The sequence below is a fragment of the Pelodiscus sinensis genome, chromosome 2 (assembly GCF_052426305.1).
Source record: "Pelodiscus sinensis isolate ZL-2025 chromosome 2, ASM5242630v1, whole genome shotgun sequence".
In the NCBI taxonomy this organism is placed as follows: domain Eukaryota; kingdom Metazoa; phylum Chordata; order Testudines; family Trionychidae; genus Pelodiscus; species Pelodiscus sinensis.
In genome coordinates, this window is record NC_143053.1 from 24,063,851 (window position 1) to 24,087,253 (window position 23,403).

General features: G+C 43.0%; 1 protein-coding gene across 3 annotated transcripts in view; it reads left to right on the forward strand.

Moving 5' to 3' along the window:
- Positions 1-23,403, forward strand: part of ENPP2 (ectonucleotide pyrophosphatase/phosphodiesterase 2) — a 97,587-nt gene that overhangs the window by 19,841 nt on the left and 54,343 nt on the right. Inside the window, exons 1-5 of one of the 3 annotated variants that reach the window (XM_006130770.5) lie at positions 5,955-6,180; positions 6,480-6,582; positions 17,082-17,237; positions 20,115-20,240; positions 22,544-22,604. In XM_006130770.5, the coding sequence (XP_006130832.1) occupies positions 6,148-6,180; positions 6,480-6,582; positions 17,082-17,237; positions 20,115-20,240; positions 22,544-22,604 (479 nt within the window). In that variant the 5' untranslated portion in view covers positions 5,955-6,147. Of the gene's footprint in view, positions 1-5,954; positions 6,181-6,479; positions 6,583-17,081; positions 17,238-20,114; positions 20,241-22,543; positions 22,605-23,403 lie in introns of those variants that run through there. The other 2 variants (XM_006130773.5, XM_006130772.5) reach the window with 2 other exon arrangements.

Below are 23,403 nucleotides of genomic sequence, written 5' to 3' on the forward strand. Positions count from 1 at the left end.
ACAAGGACATTGGAATAATGAGCCCAAAATAAAGGGTTTACTGTGAAGACACGGGATAGCTATTTCAGGATACTCCAATATCCCGAAATAGCATTGCAATGTAGACATACTCTTTCTCTCCTAGCTATCTAGTACTTGATACTTCCACACCATTCACTACTTTGCCTTGTCACATCCACCTTCTGCCTTTGCTTTTTCTCATACCAGCCAATTTCTGCCAATCTGTTGGCTTGCTTACAGGAAGAGTAACGTGACTGTATGTTAAACCTAAGGGCCCAATCCTGAAAATACTTAAGCATATGAGTAACTTTACTCATATGAGTAGAATTCAATGAGACTAGAGTATAATAAATAAAGTTACTTGTGTGCTTAAAGATCCTAAATTCTTGAAATTTCTCTTTTTGCTTATTCATCTACATCTCACCTTATATTTCAGCTTCAAATACACAATAAAAGTAGCTTATGGATGCAATATTAATTCCTGTGGATTCTTATGCAAGTCATTTAAAGTGTATTTCATTTTATTTGTGGGACTTGCATTGGACCTCTGCACTGTATTTTTCTTTCCATTACATAATGTTGGTCACACACACTAACTTACTCATACATTACTTATGTTTTTTTATTTCTTTAAATAATAAAATATGCATTTTTGGATTGGTGGAGCCATTCTGCTGTTCTCAGTAAAATGACAGTTAATTGCTGAAAACCCCTGCAGTGAGGTTCTGCTTAAGTAAGGATTAGTAGTTTTGTTCATGTTAATGAATTCCTCCTGTGTTAACTTGGGATGCTTTCAGGCAGAATCTTCCTTACAGAATAAGTGATTGTCAGTATGAACTTGTGATCAGACCAGCGGTACTAGAAAACATATAGCAAATATCAGACAAGAAATATAATAAATGATAAAATTAGCACTTGTAGAGCACTCATCACCAATGTTCCCTCTAATCTTTTTCATCTGTGTGTGGATTTTTTTTCATCCATACGTGGAATAAATTTTATGTGCACTAAGGCATGTGTGAACATGCACCATCAGTAGAAAAAATAAAAATGGCTTTGGGGAGCTCTGCTAATCAGCAGCGTGGCATTTGAATCTCTCCTGAGCAGTCACACAAGTGCACTGCTTACAGGAAACACAGTTCATCACCTCTAGATCTTAAAGGACACAAGGAGAGGTGGTAAATATCATTATACTCACACTATTCACTAGAAAATTTAAATTCAGATCCTCATCTAGGTAAATCTCTGCAGCATCACTGAATTCAATGGAGCTATGCCCATTCAGGCTTTGCCCATTAGACACAAAGTTTTAAACTTGACCAAAAAAATTTAATATTTAAAAATATGGTCACTGATGTTTGATACTTCTGTTTTCTGGGCTTCCAGTGTTCATACACATTGGAGCTGATTTTCAGAATAATTGAGCATTTACAACTTCAGCAGAAGTTAATGGGAGTTGAAAATGCTCAGCACCTTTGAAAATCAGGCCAAAGGTGACTTTAACTTGGTTACCCACAGTTAAAAACCAGTTCTGAAAAACTGAATGTGACTCATCCAGTGAGTCAATGGAAGAGATTGTAATAGAATTCAGGAATCCTCAGTCTTATTCTCATCTCCTGGCCACTGCACCAAGGACTTTCTTTACTTTGACTTGCAGCATCTGTTACAAAGTTGCTCTGTGATGATGACGTTGTCTTTCTCTTCTAATTCTGATGAGGCATTGCCATTATTACCCTGCAAGATATGTTCATAGATGATGAACTTACAGGGCTTAAAAAATGCCAAGTGTTTTTGTATGGTTCACTTTGACAAATCTGTGCCAAGGTCACACTGAAAAAAGGCGCTAAAGATGGTAAATTCTATAGCAGGGGTACGGAACGTCAGGCCCAGTGGCCTAATGCAGCCCTCTGTTTGTCTGGATCTGGCTCCTGAGGCTCATGGTCCCTACAGCATTGGGGAGCTCATTTTGGTGCTTCAGCCCTCTGGCTGCTCCCCTGGGGGATGTAGCACACAAAATCTACTAGGCTGGGGCCCCCAGACCCTGGTGTGAGAGGTGAATATGGGGAGTGTCTTTCTCCTCAGTTGGGAGCCACAGTGTTTCCCCCCCTCCCCGCTTCTCACTTTGCGTGCACCCCTCCACAGATTTTTCTGTGAATCAGTGGCCCCTGACCCAGAAAAGGGTCCCCACTCGTGTTCTATAGGTTTACAAGGGTAGCACCTCTGAAAAGGTATGCTCTGTGGTAAATAATGGGAGAGTGGCTGTTTTTCTTCCTTTAATCATGGACACAGACTCTGAAATTAAGTGCAGCAGGTTAGGAAGATACTGTAAAGTTAGAATCTGTAAATACACATACATGAGTACTGGCTTCAGCTATTGTATTTTATGTAGCTATGCCAGGAACTATGTTTTGCCATCAACAAAGAAAATGAATGAATGCAACAGATACCTAAACCTATTAGTGTTCATATGCTCTTAGGAGCTGCCTGTTAAAATAGGGCTACTAACTGGAGGGCTACGTCTACACTGGCCCCTTTTTCGAAAGGGGCATGCTAATTTTAAACTTTGGAATAGGGAAATCCGTGGGGGATTTAAATATCCCCCGTGGGATTTAAATAAAGATGTCCGCCGCTTTTTTCCGGCTTGGGGAAAAGCCGGAAAAAAGCGTCTAGACTGGCCCGATCCTCTGGAATAAAGCCCTATTCCGGAGGAACTCTTATTCCTACTTTGAAAAAAAGCGGCGGACATCTTTATTTAAATCCCGCGGGGGATATTTAAATCTCCCGCGGATTTCCCTATTCTGAAGTTTAAAATTAGCATGCCCCTTTCGAAAAAGGGGCCAGTGTAGACGTAGCCGAGGTGATTTCTAGTGGCCCAATTTAGTTGCTTAATCAGACCAGTCAGAGATGCCTTTTAATATCCGTGGTGCTCAGAAAATATCTCCAAAGAGCTTGCATAGAGTGGTAGAGCATTGTTGTATTTTTTAAAGAGACCTTAATACGTTTTTAAGACATCACCCTCACTCATTCTCATTTCCAATTACTCATCAGGAACACCCAGCCTTGTTATCTCCATCACTTAGGCTACCTCTACACTGCAGGCTTCTTGCGCAAGAACTGTTTTGTGCAAGAGTTCTTGGGCAAAAAGTCTTACACAAGAGTGCATCCACATTGCCATGTGCTTTTGCACAAGAGCATCCATGGCAGTGTGGACACTCTCTTGAGCAAGAAAGCTCTGATTGCCATTTTAGCCATAGGGGTTTCTTGTGCAAGAAACCCCTGTTGCCCATCCACACTGCCTTCTGGAGCAAGAGCTCTTGCACAAGAGGGCTTATTCCTAGTGGGGAGAGGAATAACTCTTGTGCAAGAAGCCATCTTATCTGATGCTTTACTATAAATTTACTTGTGCAAGAACACGCATGCAGTGTAGCCACTCTACAAGTTTTTGCACAAGAACAGTTGTTCTTGCGCAAAAAACCTGCAGTGTAGATGTAGCCAGTCTGGCTATGTCTACACTGGCGAGTTGTTGCGCCAGAAGTATGAAAATGAGGCTAAGCGTGGAATATCGCCGAGCCTCATTTGCATACCTAATGAGCCACCATTTTTGCAGAAGAGGCTCTTGAGCTAGAAGGAGCTGTCTACACTGCTCCTTCTTCTGCAAGAAAAACCCTCTTGAGCAATGCCGTTATTCCTGAAAATAATCAGCGTCGCAGCATTGCGCAAGAGTGTTTTTCTTGCTCAAGAAGGGGCGGTGTAGACAGCTCCTTCTAGCGCAAGAGGGTCTTCCGCAAAATGGCGGCTCATTAGGTATGCAAATGAGGCTCAGCGATATTCCACGCTTAGCCTCATTTGCATACTTCTGGCGCAACAACCCGCCAGTGTAGACGTAGCCTCTGGCTACGTCTAGACTGGCATGATTTTCCGCAAATGCTTTTAATGGAAAAGTTTTTCTGTTAAAAGCATTTGTGGAAAAGAGCGTCTAGATTGGCACGTACGCTTTTCCACAAAAGCACTTTTTGCGGAAAAGCGTCCGTGCCAATCTAGACGTGGTTTTGCGCAAGAAAACCATGATCGCCATTTTCGCCATTGGGGCTTTTTTGCACAAAACAGTTTTCAGCTGTCTACACTGGCCCTTTTGCGCAAAAGCATTTCCGGAAAAGGGCTTTTGCCTAAACAGGAATATCAAAGCATTTGTGCAAGAAGCACTGATTTCGGACAGTAGAACATCAGTGCTTTTGCGCAAAATCAAGCGGCCAGTGTAGACAGCTGGCAAGTTTTTCCGCAAAAGCAACTGCTTTTGCAGAAAAACTTGCCTGTCTAGACACCGCCTCTGTGTATATTTTCAGGAACAAAAGAGAAACATCTCTACCCAAGTGCAGATTCATACCAGTTTCTTTGCCAAGAGATGATGCCTCCCTGCCTGGTGATGAGAAAGCCTTTTTGTCTCAAGGGGGAGAATAACCGTGAATATTCATCAGCGTCCCTTCCCCTGAGCGCCTATGATCCAACTTTCCCTCACAGGGGGTTATTGGCAGGTTACCGGCACATTTTTTTTTTTTGTGGGAGCCCCTTGTGGAAACGTTGGCAAGCAGTTGTGCAAGGCTGGGTGGAGAAGGGGCCTTCAGCTGCAGCGCGGTCTGTAACCCAACCCGCCACTGCCATTTCCACACCAACCAAACTGGAGCAGAGCAAAACACGGGATCAACTCTTCACCTGTATAGACCCTCTTGTAAGCATGTGGCGGGCATGCTCCGGCTGGTAGAGCGCAGCCTGCGGAGTAAAGGGGGCGTGTCCCTCCCTCCCAATCGCCTGCATAATCCCATTGAGAAGCCGCGGGGGCGACTCCACGTGATTACACCCGTGGGGCTGGCGCGGTGCAGACCCAGCTGTGCCGGGAGACCGCTCTCTGTCTGCTGGAGGGCGGCTGGTGTGGAAGAGCGGTTAGGAAGCCAGGGTGGGAGATAGTCCTGCCTAGGAAGGTGAGGCTACCAAGGGAGAGCGGCTTCTAATGGAAGCAGGCTGTGTATAAACGGGCTGTTATGTATAGAAAAAGGGTTTTTTTTCTCGACTCCTTCGGGCAAGCCCTGCCCAGGAGCTGAGTCTCCTGGAAGCTCGGGAAGTCCGTGCTTAGATTGACATACCTTTACCCTGGCCCTCTCAGTGTCGTTGTTGGTAAACAGTTCAGTGAAAGACGCTTTCAGCAAATTTAAAAAAGCGGTGAGGTAACTAGGTAAATAATGTGCCTTTGCAAACACTATTTAATCACCAGCGTGAACCCGAATTCTAGCCAGCGCTATAGTCTGCTTTGCAGCGAGCTGCTGAAGTCTGAGTCTTGTGGCTTTTTTTTTAAGGGAATAAGGAAGGGGAGGCGGGAACGTCACGTTGTTTCAGTTCTGTTGGGTTATCGGCATGCTCGGATGGAGTTGCGAGCCGTTACACACATGAATAGTTACCCTGCGTTGGGTAAGGTTGGAAAAGGAGCCCTATCAGATTTCGTTACAAGTGCGGCGGATTCTACCAGGGGAATCGCTGGGAAACTTTAGGCGCAGTTCCCAAGTGTGAGACTAGCGCCCGAGTGTATCAAAGCAGTAAAAAAAAAAACAAAAAACCGCAAGGCTCCTTCACAAAATCAGCGGCGCTATTGTGTGCGAATTTTTTTATTAACTAAAAAGTTAACTGCGCTGAAATTCTCTTGCAAGTTTTTTTTTCATGTTTGAAGATGGCAACAAACATTTTCATCCTCTCGCCTAAGAGATTCCCCCCCCCCAGTTCTAGCAAGATGAAAACCCATTTCCTTTCTCTTTTACCCCTGTTGCATTTGTGAGTTGAATAAAATGACCATGAATTGGTATTGGCCACAGCAACATGAGAAAACCCTGCCTGGGCAGAGGAAGAAACCACATAAAAGCGCGTGTGTGCATTTTGTGGGGGAGGGGACGAGAGAAGGATGATGCCTGAAGCTTCTTGGAGTCAGAGCTGCGATTTGTGAGTGAACCATGATGAAATCACCCCTGGACAAATCAAATGAGCCTGTCAACTTCACCAGGTGGGATTAGTTGTAGCTAGTAGACTGAACTCACGGAGCAAGCAGAGCGCTGCAGTCAATATAAAGAGAGCCACACTGTGAAGGCTTTTCAAGAATTCTCTAGTATGGCTAAGAAAAGCTGTTTCCAGTTACCCCAGGTAGGAAAGGAAAGGGAAAAGAACTTGCTGGTTTTGAAAGGAGTAACCAGTGTCTCCGGGGGGGGGGAGTTATTACAAAAAGAAACATTTCAGCTTTTCAATCAGATGTTTTATTCACAAGCCCCTTTCTGGTTTTGATTACTCTAAAATTGTGACTCTCGTTTACTGCCTCAGAAATAGGAGCTGTAGTGACTGGGAACTCAAATAATATAGCCAGTCCTTCTTTTTCTTTTTAATCAGAGTACTCTTAAATTGGGATTCTTGTTTTACTTTGTTCATTTTGTTTTCTTACATTTCAGGTAATATCCTTATTTGCTTTTGCCTTTGGAGTTAACGTCTGTGTCGGATTTACAGCAAATCGATTTAGAAGATCTGAAGACTGGGATGAGGTTCCCATCTCAGGTACTGTAAATGACAAACTGTACATCTCACTAACTCGATGTTATATATCATAGTTAGAAAACACCCCCACTCTGAAATACTAGTTTACTGTTTCTTTCAGTTGTGGGATATAGTGAAGAATATGTTGACCCTGAATCTACTGACCTTTGGGACTCACCTATAGGTTACCTGTTTACTTAAACTTTTGTTCTGTGTGCATGTGACTATGGAGAATTAGGCTTATTTTAGAGCTGACTTAGTCTGATATTACAGTTGATTGTTGTACATGGTGCCTGACTTTTTGTTCATTGAGCCTATGAATAGATTCACTTACTTTTATTTTATTTCCTAACTCCATCAGGTAATTTTCAAGTGCAGTTTTCATTCAACTAGGCAGAGAAGCAGTTTGTGCAGTACTTGTTTGGTCAGGGTCATTTCAAATCTAGAGTCACTGAGAACAGCTTCTTAGATTTCTGTATCTACTAATGCTGATTTCTGAACAGCAAACTGCTAAATGGAAAAGGGAAGGGTATGATCAGCAGGTGTTAATGTCGAAAACTTCATGATGAAGATGTGCTGTCAGTCATGTATTTTTACTTCAGCTTCAGATCTTTCTCTTCTGAGTGGAGAAGAGAAAGGACATGCCACAACAGAGATGCTTGTTTATATTTTGTTGGTAAACATAGGATTTTGTCTCCTTGGGCATGTACCAAGTGGAAAAACATGTAAAATGGAAAGGGAGTCTTTTTGGAAAAAAGTAGTCTTGACTTATGTCTCTGTTCCCTCCTTTGGCATGAAAAAGGAAGCTTGTGGTAATTGACTTTGACTTGGTTAATATAACTGAAATGAAAGGGTTTCATTTACAATACCCAACTGTAATGATAGTGTGAGAACTTTCATAAAGAGATTGCTTGTTTACAGGGACTTGAGTAAGTTGTGTTCCCAGTAATACGTTTGTTCGTTTCCCCCTCACCTTTCCCGGAACTGGTGTCTGCTCAACACATTGATCCATGTGGCTGACTAAGGACATTTAGGTAACCAAAAAGGAAATCAGTTCTGGATTTTTTTTCTGGTTTTAAAAAAAACACCTACTTGCTACTAAGGCATAAGTTGCTCCTATTAGTTTCCTCTTAGCATGTCTCTTCACAGATGTTAAGGAAGGTAGTATGCCTGATATACAGTATTTGGCAGTAATAGTAAGACCTCTGTTTCATGGTTTCCACATGCAGACTGTCATTTGATTTTGTTTGAGCAACACAAGGACAGCCAATTGTCTGTAATACAGCAATAAGAGGCAGCAAGTGAAGTTTTCTTCTCTTTTTTTAGTGCCAGACAAGTTACTTCCAATATATCAAAATTAATTTATAATAGAACCAGGATGTAAAATCTTAGATAATAGAACAAATGTAATAAATGGAAGAACTCAGTTGCCCTCTGTGAGGGGGAACTACTCTGCACAAAAGTAGTCTTTTTTTAACTGGTAACACATACTCTGATCAAAGGAGGCTGTCTGAGTCTTGAAATTACCAATCACATACGACTCCCATTAATACTAATGGAAACTGCATATGGAAACAGCCTTCTTAGAAACCCAACACAGTGAAATGCCAAGGTAAAAGATGACTGCAGGTTCTCTTTCAACTCCACTGAGTTTAGGCTTGCATAGTGACATGAACCTTGATGTCTGCACTTGATAGTTTAAAGCGCAGCTGCGGCAGCGCTGTAAATGGAATGTGTGGCCACTGCAATACTACTGGGCGAGAGCTCTGCAAGGGATTAGCCTGGTTCCCACTGGTGCTTTACAGCACTGACTTGCTGCTGTGGTGGGAGGAAGAAGAGGGTGCTTTTTCATACTCTTGATCCAAAAAGTTACAGTGCTATAAAGTGCCAGTGTAGATGCTAATCTTCCAAGACTGGCAGTGCTTTTGGAAAAACTAAGATGATAAAACGCTGTCACCATTCATTGCTATACAGGAATGGTATCTTGTCTGAACAGGTGTGTTTTATAGCACTTCGGCATTCCGTCATTCTAGTACTTCATAATGATTCCAAATTATCCTAACTTTAATTCTGATACTACTTTGTCATTACTATGTAAGTGCTGAATAATTCATCTAAATGATTTTAAACTGAACTTTTTAATATCTAATAAGCTATCGGTATTTGTACACAACAGCTAGCTGAATTAAAATAACACCTAAGGACCTAAGTCTCCCAAAGCATGGGATATCAATAACTGAGGCTCCCACTTCTTAACTTGATCTATTAAGTTTGGATAGAGTACCTGTTGATAAGTAGCTTTAGAATGTATAGTCTTAGTATAATATCCTCTTGGGCCACATGAAGTTAGCTCCCATCCTGATAATATAACCAACCTGTTGTGCTTAAGTCTGTTTCCTAGATCTGTGAATGTGGGAGCCTGGATTCTAATCACATCTGTATTTTTAAGCATACGACATGTGCTAGACTTAAGTCAGAAAAATTACAATTTGTTTTAAATGGTCTCTTGCTGAAATCTTTCAATTTCAATGACACGTTGCAAAATATAGTATATGCAGTGACACTGTTGCTCCAAACAACTTTTTATTTTTAATATACTAACTAGCCATTGCTTAATTCTTGCCATGCAGTGTCTCTTCTAAGTGCGATGCAAATACGCCTAAGTAGTTGTCACAGATGGAAGGATGGATTGGCTTACATGGTCAAAATGCAGTCTATACACAGTATTGCAAATAGACTGCATTTTGACCATGTAAGTCAATCCATGTAATCAAACAGACTGATCTGATATAGCACCTTTGTAGGTGGATATAACATACTGCTTGGTAATGCTGGCGTAATTCTTTATCTCTCTCTATATACATTAAAAAGACATTTCCTGTGGAACGATGGAATGATGTCATCAGCATCCACGTGCTGCCGCCCGCCTCCATCTCAGTCCTCAGCCATTTGCTGTGGCCATCTTGGGTGTAGTCCCCTCCAGATATGGGCTGCTCTGGCTCCTGCTTCATGCCCGGGGGGCTGTACCACTGGGGAGGAGATGCTGGTGCTGGGTCCCCTCTGCCAGCTGAACCCGCTCCTGCACACCCCTGGGCTCCACCAGGTGGTCTCTGCTATCTGAGCCTGACAACCCCCCCATTCTCCGGCTGCACCGGGTCCCCTCCACTGCCCCCAATGTGTGCCTGCTAATTCATTGGTACGTGTAGCGTTGGCATACCCCAGGGGGCTGTCTGCTGGCAACACGATGCTGTCCCATTCTGTTCAGTCTCTTCTTGCACACAACCTAACTGGGTCTCTAATCGTTTTCACTGCCTGAATTGCAAATCTGTCCATATCTGCTGCATCTTTTTGGAGGTAGGGTGACCAAAAGTGAACATAGCCAGCACTGCAAGTGAGGGCAAACTCTTAACTTATAGAATGGCATAAAATTAAGTTTCTCATTTAATCGTAGTTAATACAAGTAATTAATGCAAAACAAATTAGATTTTAAAAAGAAGCAGTAGGTAGTGCCTGAGATACGGTGCTGAGAGCCATGCAAATGTAAGTAAGTGGCCCCCACACACCAAGCTGAGACCCTGCACCAGTAGACCCCTTATTCATTGCCCTGCTGAGACCCTGCACCCCCACCCGATCACTCACCCCCTCCGCTGAGATCCCATCACCTCCAGCCCCCTTTCACACCACCCTACCGAGACCCTGCACGCCACCCTGCTCACTCAACCCTTCTGCCGAGACCTTGCACCTCCACTCTGCTCACTCATACCCCCCCCCCCCCAAGCTGACACCCTGCACCTCTAGCTCCCTTCCCCTGGCCAGACACCTACCCCCAGAGAGAGGGGGGTTGGACAGCATAGCGAGCAGGGCGTGCAGCCCCCTACTAAAGAATAAAAGGCAATATGCCTCAAATAGGATTTCTTTCTTAGTCTGTGGTATACCACTTCACCAAAGTGTTCCTTAAACAACAACAGTAGTTTGAGTGTAAATGGCAAAGACTGAAGTTAAAAAAAATAATAATTAAGCAACTCTGGTACTAAAAGGGGAAAACCTGAAGTTCAAAGACCGCCACAATCCTCTATCTCAAGCAGGATCCAGATTTGATGGTTTGGAAGCTCCTGCCAACCTAGGAATTTTCAACAGAATTTCCTACCTTCATGGTCCGTGCAGGCACATTTGACAACTCAAACCTGCTACTTAGCTGTTTGCAATTTCTTTAAAGCTGACAGTGTGTATTCAAACAATTTTGCACACACCAGTATTCTGACCACAGCTGGATGCGTGACCTGCAAGTTATGGCTCAGCCTCCAAGGCGAGGTCATCTGAAGCAAAGAACTGAACAGTCTTGATATCCAGTGGCTACAGGAGTTAAAAATGAATCCTCTTGGTGATGTGGTGTGTCTTACGGTACCTCAGCCACGGGTATAACCAGTATGTTTAGTCAGATGTTATATCAAGCTATGGTACATTATGTTCTACAGTTTGTCACGTGCATAGTTGAGGCATATGCGATAGTTGTCCTGAAAAATAAGAAAAGATAGATAGCTCAGTGATCTATTTAGAAGATAACACAAAGCTAACGTTAAGCCACTGAGAGACTACTTTAAACACTGCTGAGACAGTTGCTTAGAGAATCATAGAAAATGTTTTATTGAAGTTAATGTTTCAAATAAAGTTTACAAGGTAAAAAGAAAGGCACTTTTGTACATCTGGGGTCAAGCTTGGGCTATGAGGAAATAAAAATAGTAGTTTATACAGTTAATGAGACACATAGTAGATGTAACTAGCATTGTCCCAGATCAAGGTGGTTGAGTTTTTCAAGTGTCCATGTTCTTGGGGATGCCACTCATGAAGGGGACAGAGTGCCAATATGTGGCGATAAAGTGCATAGGCGCATGGGTGGAGTGAGTCCCTTGGTCTGTGGGTGGCTTGTGGGTCTTCTCCGGAAAGATAAACTTTCAGGGAAGGAAGCAGGCGATTTCTCTGTCTCTCATCCGCCATCTGTCACTCATCCTGGTAGTGCCAGTAGCCTGTGACTTGCTACTTGTAAATGTTTCTGGGACCACTGGATAGCATTGGACAGTATCAGCTGCCTTATAAGCCAGGCAAAGTGCTGACCAACGCTGGATGCTCTCAGTACTGGCTTGTTGTAGGGATCCCAAGTGCCCAGGACTCCCCCAAGCATGGTGTGGATCTGAACTTCATAGCACCAAGGAAGCAGGGTGCCTGCCAGGAGGGTATATTTTTTCAGTCATCCAAATTTGGGCCTCATGGAAGACAGAGGTCCGATTCTCAAAGGGCACAGTGACGTCCACCATGATGACCACCTTCTGCTCCTTATTGGTCATGATGATGTCAGGTTGTCCATTCTGGGGATGACGGCAATGCTCCCAAGGGTCAGCAGGATGGCTTTGATCAACCAGTCCTGGGTGGCATTGTGGCATCTCTGCCAGGTGGGTCTGACAGCCACACAGAGTGTGGGACAGCGTTTTGTTGGTGAAGCTGCAATTCCTGCGCTGCTTGTCTTGATCCCCGTGGCTTTGTTGAGGGGCATGCAGTTGACCTGGCCTGGCGGGCGAACTGCCAGTTGGTGAAATGGGTGAAGTTGCTCAGCATTGTACTTGCTGGTCATCTCAAACACCTTGCCTTGGCCCATCCAAAGTACGTTTGGTGCGGCACTGTCTGTGGGGAAATACAGATAATGTCTGTGCTGGCTCTTTGAGGTAAGTAGAGCTATTTCATCGCTTGCTGCCAAATGGCACCATCTGCCTTCTTCAGGAGAACCTTGGGCCACGGCCAAGCCCCTGAGGATGAAGGAGACGCGGGGGATCAGGAATGTGTTCAGCACTTTGATCTTTTGCCAGAGAGTGGGAAGGGAGTCTTCAGCGCAGGTTCTGTCGCACAGGATTTCCATGATAATGTTCTCAGGAGTCTGTCAGATGTGAACTAGCATGAGCTTGCCCAAGTACTAGTAAAATTGACCATACTCAAGAGAGACCAGAGGCTCTTGATGGATCTGGAACCAGGTGGCCCAGACCAGGTCCCTGATATTGAAGTGGTGGGAGGCATACTTCCTTGTATTATAGTGGAGGCCCAATTGCTCACTGGCTCAGCTGGTGATGTGCATCTGCCGGAGGCTCTCCAAGTTGTTGGAGATCAGGACCAGTTCATCCATGTAGGCCGGGATGTTGATTCTCTCACCATGCAGCACAAAAGTGGCTGGGCCATGGGAGATGGAGGGAGCGGTTCCATGGTCAGGTTGAATGTGATGGAGCAGAGAGAGCAGCCCTGCTTCATGCCACAGCGGATGGGGATGGCATCCGTCTCTCCGTTTATGGAGTGGATGGTGGTGGTAGTTGTTCCAGAGCATCTGGAGGAAAGTTTCTGGAATCCAAAACTCTCCAAGGTTGTCAAAGATGTGATGGTGGGGAATGGACCCGAAGACATTGACCAGGTGGAGCCAGGCCACAGCTCACTGCCTCTGGAACTTCCAGCCCGCCTGGACGGCCATATGGAGGATGAAGTTGTGCTTATAGCACAAAAAGCGTACTCTCTATGCCACTATATCATTGATGGAAGACATTGAACAGAACTATCCCAAAATTGATCTCCATAGAACTCCACCGAACAGTCTGTACTACTATGCACACTCAAACTAAGTCCTGCAACTTCAGCTATGTGAATAACATAGCTGAAGTTGATGCACTTAGGTCTGCTTACTGTAGTGTCTTTGCAGCAGTAAGTTGACACTTGATGCTCTCCCATTGACTCTGCTTATATAACGCTGACAGGTGGAACCAAACCTAGGAGTTCTGGAGCTGCGTGCAGGAGTATCTACTGCTTGAGCTAAAAGCCAGATGGCTCTTCGCTAAAGGAAACTCATTCTTTCTTGCTTAAAGTGGTCTAAATGCCACTACATGGAACAATGAACCACACCCAGTAGGTATGGCGATTACACTTACTCTTCTTGTCTTGGTGCAATACCAGAGTTGATGGGAGAGTGTTAGGCAGTCGGTTATTGCATCTATACTAGACACTATAAAATGACCCCTGATGGATCAATCACTGCTTGTCACAACACTGATCCAGTGGATAGTGAAGATAAGCCTTTCTATAGCATGTAGTAAGAGTCACCACATTTTCCTTTGTAAATACATAGCGGTGTGTGGTTTTCAACAGCATCATGGAGTACTCTTCCCACTATGCAAAGATCCCATTGAAAGTAAATTAGTTCCACTAGAATGAATAGGAAAATGGTAATATTATAAAACATTCTGAAATAACATCCTTGATTTTCATACTAGCAACTTTCCCTATCGGGGGCTCGGCCTTAAACATAAGAGAACATGTAAGAGAACAAATCGAGAGGTTGAGTCCATCAGTTTCCATTAAGAATAATCAGACTGTTAGCAGTAGACCATTTCTGAAAATCTGTCACTGTGTCAAAGTTGCTCAAGTACCTAAATGAGTGTTGGTCTTTTCAGAAAATCAGGCCGTTAATATTCATCGAAATGAGTCTGTGTGTGTGAAATTTTACAGCAGCCCTCCCATAAAGTTGGAGTGTTTTCAGTGAGAGAGAGAGGCAATTCTGTGCAAAGTTGATATAAATTTGAATTTGGAAGTTGGTTCCCTTCTGAAGTGTAGCTGTCATGCTGGAATAAAGGATTAGTGCAGTTATGACACTTTTTAAATGGCCTTGCAACTTCAAAAGGTTTCAGAGTCCAGTCAGTATAGGAAACTTGGGCTGACATACACAATCTGCTTTACAACAGATGGATCTGATTGTTTTTCTTAAGCCCAGGGCAGCCACCACAACCCTTGTTGACGTCAGTGAGAGAAGTTGGTGCTTGGCACTTCTGCAGATTGGGCACACACGAGGAAAATAGGATACCATGATTAACTGGGATTCACTTATTTTCTGCATATCAGTGCCTTCTGTGAAATTATAAGGCTTTAAGATATTGTTTGTGGCTTTGATTGGAACAATTCAGAAGCTCCCATGTTGTTTAAAACTGAAAAAATAGGGACTAATTCAAAATTTTCATTTTTTTCAGGACACCAGAAGTAATTAGTCACACTCAGTAAACTCTTGGTAAAACTACAGTTTTAAAAATTCATCTGGTTTTGTGCTAGGGATTATGGAAAGAAGAGAAAAATGTAAAACAGAATTTTATTTGGTTCTGGCCACTGCTGAGGAGTAACTGAAGGAAGAACTCGTATATCTGTGCTGGCAACATGTGTACAAAGTTTTATCCCTATGGTATTTTAAATGACCAAGATACTGATTTAATGGGTTCATCAAAGGAATTTGAAAGGAGTTCCTACCTCAAGGGACCAACTGGATGCTTTTACTTAGAGTATTAAACATGTGTGCACATGTAACTGCTAGTGGGTGGATTTGAACCTGGGACCTTCATGTAGGAGCCTCTACAGCTTGTGCTATAAAGCCAGCTGGTTCCCAGCTTAGGTTGTAGAGCTCTGTTGTTCTTATCTCTCACTATAATTGGTCCAAGTGCCATTACATGGGACAGTGAACCACATTAGGTGTATGGGGTTACACACACACACACACACACACACGTTACTACACACACTTGACAATAGCAAGGAAAGTATATTAAGACATCTAATGTTACTTTTTGCTCCAGCTATGTGCGCATACTTTAAACTGCTATATCCCATGATCTTTCACTCTCTGCATTGTATTTACCAAGAAACTCATTTGAAACCTAATAATTTACCTTCTATCCTCCCTATAATATGCTCCCATAACTAAGTGTTGGGAATGATGAGTTCTTTGTGTTTGTAGGAAGATGAGTCTCCCCGTCCCCCATCTGCCAAGGCATAAACTTTCAGCATAGATCGGCAGCAGAAAATGGCTCATATTCCAAAATATTTTCCAAAAGTACCTGTTAAATTAGATCTATGTAAGATTTATTTCCCTACTCATTTTATGTAACTATTTCAACAAGAAATAGTTTGTCTGCTGCTGAGAACTTCAGCCCCAAACCTGTTTCAAAACATTTCCAATTTATAAAATTCAACAAAAGTTTCAAAAGGTACTGTGACATTTCATGCTGAAAAGACCTACTTAGGAAGAAAAACTTGAATATATGCCCCAGTTTTAGCAAATTTCATAAAACAGCCTTAACTATGGAGTCCCAAACAAACTCTCCATAATATGTTTTGGTGTGAGACGGGAGATGCTCTTAATGGGCTCAGGATGAATGGTTTACAGTTTCTGAATCAGTGATATGTTGATTAGGTCATTGAGACTGTGTCCTTTCTGGTTGAAATGGCAAGAAACTGTTTTTTCTTTGTGATCCTGTCTAATGTCTGTTTTGTGGGCATTGATTGCCCACAAAACAGACAATGCCCACAAAACAGACATTAGACAGGATCACAAAGAAAAAACAGTTTCTTGCCATTTCAACCAGAAAGGACACAATCACATGCATCCTACTTCAGAAGACATTCAAATCTGCACTTGAAAGGGAATCCTCTGAACTGGCATTCATGCTAAAATTCGACACTCTCTGCAGGGGGCTGAACAAAGACCCCAACTACCTTACCCATTACAAAGATAGCTTCCCCAATTATCACCTTTAATACCATTAACTCACAGACATCTCCCCTTCCCCACCTCTAATATCATTAACTCACAGGCATTTACCTTCCTTTCCCCCTCCCCCCGCATCCCTCCTCTGTTCTGAAATGTGATTTGTCCTTTTCATATGTGTTCATTTTTTTAATTGTATCCTTTGGTATATATGGTTGTGGCTATTTTCTTCCACTATTTGATCTGAGGAAGTGGGTCTGGCCCAAGAAAGCTCATCATCTAATAAACCATCTTGTTAGTCTTTAAAGTGCTACATAGTCCTGTATTTTGTTTCAGCTATACCAGACTAACACGGCTACATTTCTATCACTATTGATATTGTTGACAGGTTTTTGATTCTATAGATTCTATAGAAGTTCACCAAAAAAGGATTTCCACACTTTATTGGGCACTAACACAATTTGTTGAATTTCACATAGTTTCTTTTCTCTGCAGTGTTGATTTGCCACCTTATAGTACAGTAAACACAATCCTGCTGACTGTCAGGTAGACTAATTGCAGTTCCTTTCCATGCTAACTGCCCAGTTGAGCATGAAAATGTCATTCAGTTTCTAGCTGCAATGGTCTGCTTTTGGGAAATATTTGAAGGTCCCATAACTGGGCCTCTGAGACGTCAATGTATTTCTGCTAATGATTGCTTGATATGGACTCAAAGCCAGATGCAGTTCTTTGACAGGACATTAACACAGCGTGCTGCTTACTCCTCAGCCCCCAAAAGGAACCTTTTTAATTTGAGTTAATTAGGATTTTGCTTCTACCAACACTCAGGGTGCTTCTTTTCTTTTCCCTTCATCCCCTGTAAATAAGGCAGCTGAAGTTTCATTAATCAGAGTAGCAGTAGTTTGAGCAATCACTCGCCAACCATTGATGGCCTGACGGATATTTCCCTGTTTCTTATTCCATGCAGTCCTGTCAGATTCCCCCTGGGTCAGTACTTCTGGGTCCTGCAAAAGCAGATGCTTTGAACTTCAAGAGGCTGAGCCCCCGGGCTGCCGTTGTGACAACTTGTGCAAGAGCTACAACAGTTGCTGTTTTGACTTTGATGAACTATGTTTAAAAACAGGTAAGATAACAACTGTACTCTCCCTGAATGTGTTCACCGTGTTTGTCTGGCTGTGGTGTAATGACAACTGTACTTGTCCCATCCACCAAAACGTTCCGCCTGTCTCATGCAAGATACTTGCAATTGCTTCCTCACAAGGACTGGTAAACAAATTAACGCGTCTTCCCCAATTACTAGCTTTCCTTTGCCTCTGCCTTGGTTTCAGTGAAGCATCCTGAACCTCTATTTACATTCGATTCCACCTAAAAAGTAGATTATTACTGCAGTGCCCCACTTAAAAACATGAACAGTCCCATGCACTGAGATACTAAAGTTTTCTCGTCTAATTAGAACAGGAAATAACTGGTAACGAGATGTTTCCTTGCTCCCAAATAATGGTGAATACTTATGGAATTAATGTTCATTCTCGTACATTTCATGCCTGTCCACCCAGGCTAATGCGGTGGTTAAATCCCGCTGAAGGCGCTAGGGCTTAACTGATGCACAAATGTTGTGCAGATCCTCTCAAAGGAGAGAATTGCCAGGGAAGGAGTGAGCTGGTTGCTCTTAATTCAGATACCAATTTCCAGAAGTCATGGGGCACACAATCCATTGGTGGACCCATTGAAGTTCATTTAATTGGACACTAGGAGGTGGAAAACACAGCACTTTTTCTTTTTAAACTTATTACACAGGTGTGGAAATTTTTACAGAGGCTGGCTCTCTATTAACACCTTTCTGGAATTACCCTTCCTCAAGGCAGAGCAGAAAGCTAGAGTTGTGTTTACCAGAATGCTGTGTATATATTTTAATTATTCATTGCACCAAAAAACAAGTAGCTGGACTGGCACAGTGGTTAGGTTGACATAGGTACCTTGTCTTTCTGCCTTTGAAATCCTTTTTGCTACTTTAGACTTTGGTGAAGAATCAAAGCCTCCAAAGAGAAGAGTAGTGGGCCAAATGGAATAAGGAATATCCCAAATTTTCAGCACACATTATTTCTAATCCTCCTCTCCAGTTTGTCATTTATATGAAAATGACATGTCCATACAGCTCTGAGCCAAGTCTGAACATTCCAACCTACCTAGATTTCAGTAAGTAACCATATAATTTCACCTGCGTGGTATCCAGGAAAGCGTGAGTTGGTGTGCTCTAGAAAAGTGAGCATAGTTCTGAGAGACAGAAAGTAGATGTAGACCTTGGACAAATCCTAGAGCTGCAAGTTGCTGAATGCTTTCAGCAGATTGAAATTTGCAAGATTTCTCAATGACATGGAGGATCAGGCACATCTCAGTCATTAAATATATCTATAGATAGCTACTTAACACCCTCTCTCTCAGAACTATTCTTTGGAGGCCTGTATATAAACATATTTCCCACCCAAAACCACTAGAATAATGAGAAGGAATGGAGAGAGATCTTCATCTAGGGTTGCCAACTCTCCACGTTTGGCCTGGTATCTTCAGGAATTAAAGATTAACATTTATATGATATGCTATCTCCAGGAATACATCCAAACAAAATAGTGTTGCCAGTCTTGAGCCTTGCTTTGGCCCCTTCATGCTGTGTAAAATGGCTGGTTTCTCCTACAGCACAGGCAATGTACGGACAGTCATAAACTTGCCTCCTGAGGACCTATTTGCAGGCCCTAGTACAGAAATCTGTTCAGCCCTAGGAAGGCCTTCACTACTATCAATTGTGTGAATGGCCTCTTCAGGATTGGAATGTGCAAAGCTCACTTAATTTGCAGGGTTCTAGATATAAAATTGGCATCCACATCTAGGGTTGCCAGGTGTCCGGTGTTGACCCGGACAGTCTATTTTCGCCTCCTGTCCGGTAAAATTCAGAGAATGCCGGACACCTGAGAAGTCTGGCATTTTCTGAGGTTTTTCCCTGGCCAGGAGGTGAAAATGCTAGGCACCTGGCAACCCTACAAATACTCAGAGCTCAGCCTCTCCCCATTCCCCCAGGCCTCCCCCAGCTCCCAGCCCCCCGACCCTAGCCCCCATGCTTACCTGGTTCCCCAAGGCTGCTGGCACAAAATGGCTGCCGGCCAAAAGACCTAGGGGAAGCAATGCTCCCCCCCCCCCCCAACAGAATTTTTTCCTGGTGTTTTTTTGGGTGTGTGTGTGGAGGTTTTCGGTATTTTTATTTCAACCATCTGGCAACCCTATCCACATCCCCCAAAATAAGCAGATGATATGCAGCTGCCAGCTTCCGGGCGGGGGAGCACTTACTCCCTGGTTCCTGGGCAGCTGCAGGAAGGAGCAGAGGAGCGCTCATCCCCCTGCCCCTTCCTGCAGCTGCACAGGAACCGGGCTGTGACCACTCCCCTGTCTGGAGGCTGGTGGGTCCTGCTCCCCCTGCCCCTTCCTGCTCCTGTAGAGGAACCTGTGCGATGTGCGCTCCCCCGCCCAGAAGCTGGCGGCTGCACTGGAACCTGGGGCAGTGAGTGGCTAATCCCCCCCGCACCGTAAATAAACCCCCAGCAAATATACCCCCAGCACAGAAAAGTCTTGTGTATCCCATGGGTTATATTCATATGCGGAGTATACAAGATTTTTTTTTTTTTTTTTTTACTCCAATAGAAAAAAACGCGGGGTATATTTGGGTGCGGGGTATATTCGCTAAATTACGGTATGTGCATACGCATCCCTTGATGCAGATACCCATGGATATAAAGTGGATATGCATGGATTTGTAGGGCTTTCTATATCCTCTTTTGTTAATCAACCTATCAATTTCAAAGCTCTTAAAAACACTGTGCAGATAACAGACTTCCAAAGCTGATTATAATGGTTGGGCTAACTCTACTGGGATGTCCATCTGTGGACCATTTTTTTAAAAGATCCTATTTTCCCATCTTTAATGTTTTCACTTACTGTGTGAAAATTGTAGCTCGAGGCTGGGAATGTACCAAAGATCGCTGTGGAGAGGCAAGGAATGAAGAGAATGCCTGTCATTGTTCTGAAGACTGCTTGACCAAAGGAGACTGTTGTACTAATTATCAAGTTGTATGCAAAGGTACACATTTCTGTCACTTTTATCTATCCTGAAAGGATAGAGGTCAGCCCTGTAGGTAACATTAAGTATGTTTTATGAACAAGCTTCCATCCTGCTCCTCCTCCATACTATATACATTTCATTTACTGTTCTTTGGTTTGGGGGTGGGGCAGGCCTACTTTTTTGTTGCCCAGGCTCAGAGGTGCTGTCAGCTCTGTGGAAGCAATGCATTTTGGATGTGGTGATGGTGGGAACACTTTGTGTCAGTTGGAAGTGATACTGACAGGCCAAGTAAAGAAGGAAAGTATTCTGCTTACTGAGATGGACTCTAAAACACCTTTGCAGTGTGTTGTAAAACAAAAATAGTTTAGATGCGCTCAATCCTATTGCAGCGAATACACCAGTGACTACTGGTCTCAGTAAGGACCAAGGTTTAGCTCTGCTGGGTTTTCCGTTTAAAACCAAACCCAAACCATCAGAGTCTCTATCCTGAAGAACTTACATTTTTGATATATGACAAGATAAAACAAGTAATGTAACTGGTTGAGATGCAGGAGGGCATCAATACAGGACTGTCCCTTTAAAAATGGGCATCTGGTCACCCTAAGTGATGCAACACATAAATGGTGGGAGGACAAGGGAAGGGTGATAGGAACATATAGTTACATTGAGTGGGTACGGGTCTAATTAAATGGTCTTTTTGTGTTCTCTTTACTTACAGCAAACAGATTTATCTTCAGTAATCATTATGGCAGTGGGTTATGAGCAATGTTCCTTCTAACTTTTTCCATCCACATGCAGTATAAATTTTACTATGTGCACTGAGCCATGTGCAGATGGGCATCACTAATAGAAACCCATGCTGTCTACTGTGGGCAGCTGTGGGCTCGCTGCAACCAGCTGGGTTGCACCTGGATCATTCCTGGGCGGCTGCCCAAGCACTCAGCGTACAGAGAATGCTGGCAGTGAGTGCATCAAAAAGGCTTCATGTCCCTAGTAATCTTGATCCTTTTGGAACAGGTCCTGCCTTGTATAGGTGCACCTCCTTTTTCTGAGCGGATCTTCTGCCCATCTGGCTTTGCTTCTATATGCGTCTGCATGGTTGAATAAGGCTTACCCAGAGAGCAGTCTCGGTGGATGGTGATCCTGCCCAACTACTCACTTTCAATTTTACTTTGGAATCTTCATTTTCTTTCCCACTTTCTTTCTGCTAAGCAGTTGCTTAAGTGTAGAAGGTGAGGAGAACCGGATACTCACTAGTGTAATCAAGTACAGGCTCTGCTTCCTCATATCCAGTTATGCAGTGGGGAAGGAAAATTAACTATGCATTCTTCTGCAAATTTTAGCAGATTGCATTTTTCCCAACTCTGAAGAAACCCTGGCAAATTAATTGTGGTTCGGTGCTAGATTAGTTCCCAGTTCCTGCCTTTTGAGGTTCCTTTCTTTAGAAATATAAGACAGAAGAAGTAGTTCCTTGTTTTAATGTACATAGTCCTCATTTAACCAATCAATAACAAAAGATCTCTGTGACCCTGGCATCATGGTGACATTTGCATAAGAACAGCATCTCCATATTATTGGTTACAAACTTACTTTTAATATTAAATGTGACTCTAATTCTTCCTCTCAAACACTTCTCTTGCCTATGTCAAGATCTCATTCTTTTTGAGTTCCTCTGTCTCTCTTGCTCTTCCTTTTCACAGCCAATTGGGATGGCTGCTAGTCAAAAGTATATTCTACTCATCTGTTTATTTTAATTGAGACGTACACTTCCTTTTAATATCACAATGTCGTAAAGCAAGCAACAGTGTCTAATCTGACTTTCTTTTGTCCTGTGAAAGTACAAAGGGTATCCTAGCTCTCTGAGCATGCAGTGGAAACAATAGCAAAAAAAGTAGAAATAATTGACTACCCTATTTAATACTATGTTCATACAGTGTCTAAAAGATGGTTAGTTCCATCTAGGCTATGGAACCAACTATTTGTTGTTATGCTTTCATACTAGCTGCTGCTTTTGTGCTCTATACTTTCAAAAGTTCAAACCATATGAAACCTGGCACATGGGATCAAGGGGAAATCCTTTTACTCATATTTTAAGTCCTGCTTTAAATGGGGCTAATTTGTACTACTAGATGTTCTAGTTGAATGTTGGCATGTAATCCACACATTGCCTAGGAGACCAATGGCAAGAAAAACATGTTGCTCACGAAGTATGACAGTGTGATCTGCTGTGTGTTGTGTGAGCGGGTTTTTTGGCAGTCTGGTACAATTTGTAGCTGTAATGACAGTTGTCCTAGAAAATGATGATGTTCCTTTGCATGTAGGAGAGACTCACTGGGCGGATGATGACTGTGAAGAGATAAAATCTCCTGAATGCCCAGCTGGGTAAGTACATTTTATTTTGAAGTTGTGCAGAAGACCTTTGTTAGAAGAGCTGACTAAATCATAGCCATTGGCCACAGACTGATAAACTTGCCCACTTCACTTAACCTGTGCATGCACCTGAACCAATGCCCAGGTAATTTAGTGGAAGTCTTTCCTTTGACTTGAATAAGCATTGGATCAGACCTGATGTGAGCAGCCTTCAGGCCACTTTCACATTGCATCCAAAGGTCCCTGTCTTCTACAGTATTTAAAAGCAAATTTAGATTCAGAGGCACTGGAATGCTTTTTGTAGTGGCTGTGCTGAAAGCAGTGCTGGATTTATGCATAAGCTAAGCAAGCTACAGTTTAGGGCAGGGGTTGACAACCTTTTCAAACCAAAGAGTCAAACTATATCAAAATTCAGGACAAGTGGTCACCAAAGAGCCATATAAGAATGCCCATTTGCATGACTGAAAATATACAACTTAGTATTATTGATAATTGACATTACAAGGTTTCATTTATGCTATTATTAGTTCTCTCAGACTTTATTTAGTGGTACTTCTGCTGCTGCATCTTTTCAAAGTTTATATTATAACTGGTCAAATTGAGCTTCCTGTATGCATTTAGGCTGTCTTCTGTCAATCTTATGGCAGGGGTGGGGATGTGGGGGCATGAGGGACTCAGGACAGGAGGTTCAGATCAATGTTGGGCTCAGGGTTGGTGTGTGTGTGTGTGTGTGTGTGTGTGTGTTTGTGTGTGTGTGTGTGTGAAAGAGTGTTATGACGCTGTGGCCAGATGGCCACATTTTTAAATCAAA